Source organism: Eriocheir sinensis, chromosome 51 (assembly GCF_024679095.1).
Source record: "Eriocheir sinensis breed Jianghai 21 chromosome 51, ASM2467909v1, whole genome shotgun sequence".
Classification (NCBI taxonomy): domain Eukaryota; kingdom Metazoa; phylum Arthropoda; class Malacostraca; order Decapoda; family Varunidae; genus Eriocheir; species Eriocheir sinensis.
Window position 1 is genome coordinate 12,200,478 of NC_066559.1, and position 8,099 is coordinate 12,208,576.

At 39.0% G+C, this 8,099-nt stretch overlaps 1 protein-coding gene across 2 annotated transcripts in view; it reads left to right on the forward strand.

Moving 5' to 3' along the window:
• The window catches only part of LOC126982752 (26S proteasome non-ATPase regulatory subunit 4-like), a 31,454-nt gene extending 23,830 nt beyond the window's left edge, over positions 1-7,624 (forward strand). For both annotated transcript variants that reach the window (XM_050835080.1, XM_050835081.1), the window contains exons 9-10: positions 1,650-1,720; positions 6,357-7,624. In XM_050835080.1, coding sequence (XP_050691037.1) covers positions 1,650-1,720; positions 6,357-6,548 — 263 coding nt within the window. In that variant the 3' untranslated portion in view covers positions 6,549-7,624. The remainder of the gene's footprint in view (positions 1-1,649; positions 1,721-6,356) is intronic.
• The last annotated feature ends 475 nt before the right edge of the window (positions 7,625-8,099 follow it).

The following is an 8,099-nucleotide window of genomic DNA, read 5'->3' on the forward strand; positions in this document are numbered from 1 at the left end:
CTTGAGCGCGCGGTATAAATTTTTTCAAAACTCACTTATCGAATCTTTTGCTCGGTTCACTTTTATGAAACTACATACATTCCACTGTAAATTGTAAACTCTTTCATATGGAAAGAAAAAAAATAATGTTTGTTTTATATTTTACCGAGATATCGTGAGTTGAAGTGACGCGAACCGATTTCTGAAATAAAAAAACTCACATTTTCTCATAGGAGTAAAAATATAACAAATTGTGTTCTATAGCAAAAGAAGCGTACACTTATGAGCTAATTAGCACAACAAATGGAATGCACCAATTATAACAGTCATAAATATGAAAAAACTAGATTTTTTTCAAAAATGCTCACCTTTTTCCACTTGTCTCCATAACTGTTATAGTTTATTTTTTATTTTTTTATGGTTTCATCTTAAAGAACAGATCATTATCTATACAATGGGAGTTTCAGATTTCTTATATGACGTATAGTTGATGAGTTAGGCTTGAAAGAAAAAAATCTTTGGTAAGCCTGCCCCCCGCCACACACTAACCCGTCTGCGACCGCTAGAGAGAGTCAACTGAAGAGATTTTGAATGCTCATGTCACAAGTCACCCAGGAAAATTTCCCGGCAAGAGCTTACCTCAAGCCGACATGTGCTAGCCTGTCTACAGACCAAGTATCATGCGTCAATGAGAATTACAGAATTTTTGGTGATTTTTTTTTTATTTTTTTATTTTTTTTGTGTTCCAGTGATGCGATAGTCGCGTCAATCAGAAGCCGTGCTCTTTGACCAGACAATTATAGTGACGCGTATGTCGCGTCCACATGTGCGAAGTGTTAATAGGATATTCGGTGATACATATAAAATGGTAAGAAATATAGGCTTAGCATTCCACTACATGGAGAAGCATATGATCAGTTAAGCTAAAAATTAAGTGGAGTAGCAAAAAAAAAAAAAAAAAAAAAACTTACCTAACATTTCCCTTCACCTCATGTTAAAGATTACTATCTTGAAGTGCCTCATTTTCTTCCACCACTAGGAAGAGGAAGGTTTTCTATCCCTATTTTGGTAGAGTTTATGGTCACTGTATGGACCACCTCCTTGTGCAAAATACCCCACCATCACCCTACTGGTCTACTCAGAATGCACCTTGAGGGGTTGAAATAACTTCACGAATGTTACAGCAACTTTCACTGGGGTTGGTTTGAATCTCAGTCAGGGAGGTGGGAAGACCAACACTTTTCCTGTGACCCAAAGAAATGTCCCTTGGGTCCAGAGAATTTGTAGGGCCTTTCTGTCTGTACACCACTACACTAGTATGAGAATATTTTTTAGAAATCAGTTTAATTCAATCATGCAATATGAGCCCAGAAACCCAGGATATATATATATATATATATATATATATATATATATATATATATATATATATATATATATATATATATATATATATATATATATATATATATATATGGGTTAAATCAAGATGGATGTAGAATAGCTAAAATATATATATATATATATATATATATATATATATATATATATATATATATATATATATATATATATATATATATATATATATATATATATATATATATATATATATATATATATATATATATATAAAAGTTTTGCTTCTAATGCCAAAGCAATTTTCACAGAACCAAAGGAGGAACCCATGGAGGTGGATGCTCCGAAGGCTGCTGCCTCTGTCACCCCTGCAGAATCCAAGGTAAGTAATGGGTCAGATTTTGCTGATCTCACAGACCCTTATACTTTTATATATTATGAAATCTAGGATTTTTTTTATTTTTATTTCAATATTAATTGGGGTTATGTAACAAAGACCCTTACAAATGTTACATTTCTGTGAATATCTGCTGAGCCACAGTCATAGAACACCCTCTTCTATATAGAACTGAAGAAAAAATGTTTGTGTGTCTTAAGAAACAGTATAATGAGTACAAATGCTGTAAGAATGGCTCAGTAAATGCACTTTACATTCTCCCGGCTACAGTAATGACCCTGCTCTAGCTAACCTTAGCCCATAAGCCCAGATTAGATAAAAATTAATGTTGTTGCTAAGGAGTTGTGACTGTCTAGTAGCCCTTACTTGCCTTTGCAGTATCCTCTGACAATGAGACAGCGCCCATTGTTATTGTTTTGGTGTTGGTCTTTGACTTGGTGTGGGAGTCACCAACTCCAGGGTGTCATTTATATCATCATTTGTGTGGTTTGTTATGTTTGTGTGAGGTATTAATACAGGTAATACATGCAGTATATTCCAATAGTAGTGTGAGGTTTAACCACACACTCCCTCTTCCAAGTCTTAGTCTTGGTCATTGGCCATGCGCCACTAGTCACGATGGACTCACTAGTTGTACACAAACCTTCAAAGTGAGCAGTCACTTTACACTTTGTGCTGTTGTCAGAGCACCATGTGTGTTGTATGGTATATAGTGGGGGGCATTGCAACCAAGAAAGGATCTTGCACAATCCACAGTTCAGTACCATGCACAAGCGCAAGTGCACAATCTAACTAAGGTTTAGCTAGCACAATGCTGCAAAGCACAAGCACAAGCCATTTGCATTTGTTTCTGGGAATTATCTAATAATATTGAGATTTTCAACTAAATTAGCATACTTTAATTTATTATTATTTTTATTAGGTGTTTATTTCTATTTATTTGCTATCATAAAAAATGTTGTAGTAAAACAGGTAATACATACAGTATTATATCCCAATGGTAGTGTAAAGTTTAATCACACACTCCCTCTACAAAGTCTTAGTCTTGGTCATGCTCCACTAGTCACGACAGACTCACTAGTAGTAAACAAACCTCCAAAGTGAGCAGTCACTTTCCACTTGGTATACATATACTGTATGGTATAAGTGTATATTGTATAGTATATATTACAATATAGTGCTGGTTGAGTAGTATTTGGTAGACGTATATTATGTCATTGCCAATATTACTTGTACTAGGTGCAGGATAGATGAGTTGAAAGGCGGGAACACACTGATTGACCCCTCAGTGGCCCAAGAATACCTGCTGGATCACGGTTCTATTAAAAAATCAAAATCATTCATGGATATATTTGCAAAGGTTAAAACTGTGAATGTTAAGGGATGACTGTACTCTAGAAATTCAAACAGCCATACAAGTGGCAGACTTTATCCTATATATTTTATCGAGATGAAAAACTTTAAAAGCTGCTTTTAGACAGAGCAACACTATCTTCAGCATATCTGTATGAAGTATGTTAAAGAATATTGAGGAGTGTAGGCGCCGTCAGCACCTTAAGGTTGTGGTGGGATGAAGATGACTGACACAAACTGTGTAGAACTCGCTCCCTTTATTCAGAAGCAGTCAAACCTAGAAAGTAGCATGACACTGCCATCAGCACACACTAAACAGACTCAGTACACAGTAGTCATCACTTTTGTCTCAAAACGAATAACCAACACAAAAGTTATTTTGTGTACACTACAGGCCAAATTGATACCTACATTTAGCTGGGACAGTCAACTCTCCCAATACTCCGAGCTGCACTCATAGGTGGAGACGTGTGGCTCTGAGGTGTGGTCCTTGACACTGTTGTCCTGCTTCTGGCCTCTCACCCAGCCAGAGGAGGGCCTCAGGCACCCCAGAGTCAGCACTCTTTCTCTCCCTTTACTGCTGGATCAACACCTTGGGCGTAAAAACATCTGCCCTCCACTGCATCACACTGAGCACCATACCATCACTTCGCTTCGCTCCTAACTTCACACTATGGCATTACAGTTACACCACAAGCATATTTGTCCACATGAATCATACTGCACTGCAGTACCCCTGTCCCCATTTCATTACTGGCCAATATACCAAACATATTCACAATTATATATAATTTATGTTTCTGTACCGACATGACGACATGATAGCAAAATGCTGGCGTAACACTTACTGTAAACACCGAGCAGTCGAACCACACCAAAACACCACAGTTTCTGTCCCCCAACTTCACTACTACCCCTAAACAGTCCTTCCTTTTACCCTTTCACTTATCTGTGTCACGATTTGGCGACAAACATATTTGTTCGTTCATAATCCAGCCGCCGATGCCGTAGTCAGTGGCTACAAGGAGAGGCATGCTGCCAGGCTTGCTGGGAATTGGGACCAATATAGGGCTCTGATACTTAGAACTAGAGTTCTCCTGAGGAGAGACAAGGAGAGGTATGCCAGGGGTCTCGCTGAGGAAGTCGAGGGACATTTAAATGCGAATGACCTCCAACCTGCTTACCGAGTCCTGAAGAAGCTCCGCTCCAAACCTATCCTCAGGTGAGTGCTATCCCAAAAGTTGCCTTGTGTTGGACATGGATGGGCAAGGGGCTCATTGGGCTGAGTACTTCGACCAGTTATGCATGGCAAACCCTCTGAGTGAGCAGCTTCCAGTAGCTGGGTTGCAGGTGGTGTCTCCTGATTGGAAGAGGGTGTTGGTTGTCTCTATCTGGAAAGGGAAAGGGAACCATCAAGACTGCAGCAACTACTGTTGCATTACACTCGTCAGTGTGCCAGGCAAGGTGCTTGCCCACCTACTGCTGATGCAGATTTGCAGCCACCTGCTGAAGCTGTAGAAATCTGAATAGTCTTGAGTTCATGTCTGGTAAGTCAACAACTGACCGTATCCTAGTGCTTCACGTACTGGTGGATCACCAATGTGAGTTTCAACAGGGGATGCTTGCAGCCCTCATGAAGGTATTTGATTCAGTGCATCGCAAGACACTCTGGGATCTCCTGCGACTCCGAGGGATTCCTGCAAGGACTATTGGTTTGCTGACTGACCTGTATTCTGGGACTGAGAATGTTGTGAAGTGTGGGGGGTTTGTCCAGCTTCTTTCTCATGAATGCTGGAGTGAAGCAGGGCTGTGTCCTTGCCCCATTGCTTTTCAACACTTGTATGGACTGGGTACTAGGCAGAGTTGTGGACCAGAGTCATACCAGGGTCACTGACCTTGTTTTTGCCAATGATGCAGTAATGCTTGAGGAGTCGCTGGAGGTTCTGGTAATGGGTCTCAAAGCACTGCACAAGGAGCCAAAGCCCGTGGGACTTCAGGTCCCTTTGGCCAAAACCAAGGTACAGGTGTTCGGTGCCTTGCTAAATGAAACAGTACAATCTGTTCATGCATATGGCGAGGACATTGAGATCTCAAAAAAATTCACGTACCTTGGTAGCGTAGTTCAGAACAATGGTGGCTCTCACCAGGAAGTCTTGCGGCAAATGGGCTTCTCCCATTGTGTTATGGACTCACTGAGCATGAGTAGTTGGCATTGTCGATACCTGTGTAGAAGGACAAAGATCTGGATATTCAAATTGCTTGTTCTCGCCATCTTACTTTATGGCTGTGAGACCTGGACAGTAAATCGGGACTTGGAGAGGCAATTTGATGCCTTTGGTAATAAGTGTCTACTCAGTATCATGGGATGTGGCTGAAATGACTTGTGCTAAACCTGTGATTACTCTGTGAGACTGATTCGACATACATTACCCACATAGTCTGTCAATGCCAACTATAGCTATACAGGCATGTGGCATGGCACCCAGAAGCCGACCCTGCTCATTGGATTGTCTCTGCAAGAGACAATCCTGAGTGGAGCAGGTCAAGGGGATGCCCACAGAGTTCGTGGCTTGAACAAGTCGATAGATCCTGCCAGGAGGTACTCAGGACGAGAAGGGGGCCTGCATGAAGACTTGCTCAGATGGAACCCCAGACTTGGCGTCGTAGGGTGGGCTAGGCGACGTGCCCCCTCAGCTTATGCCCCCATTGATTGATTGATTGTCTGAAGCAAAGGAAAGGACACACTATCTTTCCTTTGCCTGTATGATAAGCTGTCAGCTGTGAGTTGGAGCACCATATTTCATTCAAATAATTTGTATGAAAATATAGCAGAGAAGAAAACCACTCTACTTATTTAATTTCATAGCAAAACTAAGCCAGAATGGGCAAAACATGGTAATTGTTTTGTTTTATTTTGTCAAGCTAATGGAACTCTTATTGAAATAAGGTTTCCTGCAATATATAATTTATACTATTGCCTTACCTAGCACATATTTTAGATGTGTTAGCTTTGTTTTGGGGAGAAACTTATTTCTAAAATCTTTAGCTATTGTACATCAGCACAGAGAGAGACCATTTGTCTCAAAATCTTATGCAGTATTATTTGGTGTTCAGCATCAGTGACAATACAGGAGTTTTGGTAAAACTTGCTCTTGCCTTCTTATAAATCACTGGTGGTCCATGTGCCTTTGTTCTATCACTCATTCTCTTTCAGTTAAGGAACATTACAGATTCTCAACTAAATAACTCCTTTTCTTGGATTTTCCAGGTGAAGAAAGAGGAGGAGGAGCAGGATTTCTCACAGGTAATGGCTGACCCAGCATTTTTGGAGAGTGTCCTGCAAACTCTCCCTGGTGTGGACCCCCAAAGCCAAGTGGTGAAGGAGGCAGTGGGCTCCCTTACTCAGGAAAAGGACAAAGATAAGGACAAAAAGGACAAAAAGAAGGATGAAAAGAAGTAATTAGTCACTCAACTAGATTTTAGGAGGTTGCTATACCCATAAATGTATGAAATGTCAAGGCTTCTTAATGATTAAGAGTGTGTGCACTCCTACACACAAACAGAAAGGTATTCTGCATTTTTTTCAGCTCAGACCATGTACTGTACTTCACTTTTTATACTTTGCTTCCTTCCCAATACAGATAATCATTGCTTTGAAATAAATACTATGAGGTTCCATCAAAGTCATTCAGTCATATTTCTATAATAATTTGCTCACACAAGCAGTAGGTATATTAAAATCTTGTCTTCATCTTACATTCATACAGGGAATAGGATGAGTGGTGGTGGTTATGTATATGATAAACCTTTAAATGAATTATCCTGTAAGGATAATATTGAGAAACGAAAGTAAGCAAACAGTTAAAAATGTAATGCAATACAAGGATAAATAAAGAATGTTCCTCACAAACAACATTAGTTTTAGAGCAAAATTTAATAGTCCAGCCTCATACTTTGCAAATTTGTGGTTTACAATTCTGATAGACTTGTTAACTGCCCATGTAAAAAAAACTAACACATACATTTAAAAAAAATTATTTGATTGCTGTAAACTTTACGTGAGTATGTAGTCGACTTGTTAACTGCCTGTGGAAAAAACTTTAATACATACATTTTAAAAGTATTTGATTGTAGTAAATACCTGAGTATGTATGTAGTCAGATGCAAAAGAAACTTGTGATCCTTTAAGTATAGGTGTGATATTAGCTATCCTTCAAGAAGCAGGAAAGGAACCAGTCCTGAGTAGAAGTTGTGAGAGTTGCATTCAGTTTTATGGCAAAAATATCGGAAACTTCTTTAACACTTTCCCTGTGATATGTGCCACTGGTGGTACACATCACATTTGCCACTGTTGCATGTTGTGCCACCCGTGGTATATTTGCTTGCAAACACAAAAAAATAAGTATTTTTAGACTTTTTTTATGATATGATATAATTTGATTCATGTTAACATAGGATGAAATTAAATTATGACCAACAAAACATTTACTGTTATTCAGTTTTAGCACAAAAAAAAAAAAAAAAAAAAAAATCAAATTTACATTCATCTCTTGTGAAAACTTTCCAGTATTCAGCTAAATTTGGCCTCAACCCTCGCCCACATGTTGACGCGTTTCATCAATGGTAAAAAGGTCCTGGCGCACGATGACGTGAAACGTGTCATAAAAGTTTAAAAAATTGATTAAAAATTATGGTAAGTTTTCGGTGAAAGTGTGTCAAATTTGGGAGCATCATTTGTTGGGATAAGTTTCTTAATGGTAACATATGGCAACCTTTCTAAGGAGCATAGATGAGCATCACTCTAGATTATTTCGGAAAAAATAGTTTTCTTGGTGTAACTCGGGAACTAATAGGTGTATAAGGATTTTGAGGATACCATAAGAATCTTCACTAAATTCTGCTTCGAAACATATATTCGGCTATAAAAGTTGGCCCACAGAATTTCAAGCTAGCGAGTGGGGAAGAGTTGGTACTTAGGATTTATTGTCTACAATACTTTATACGGAGACTT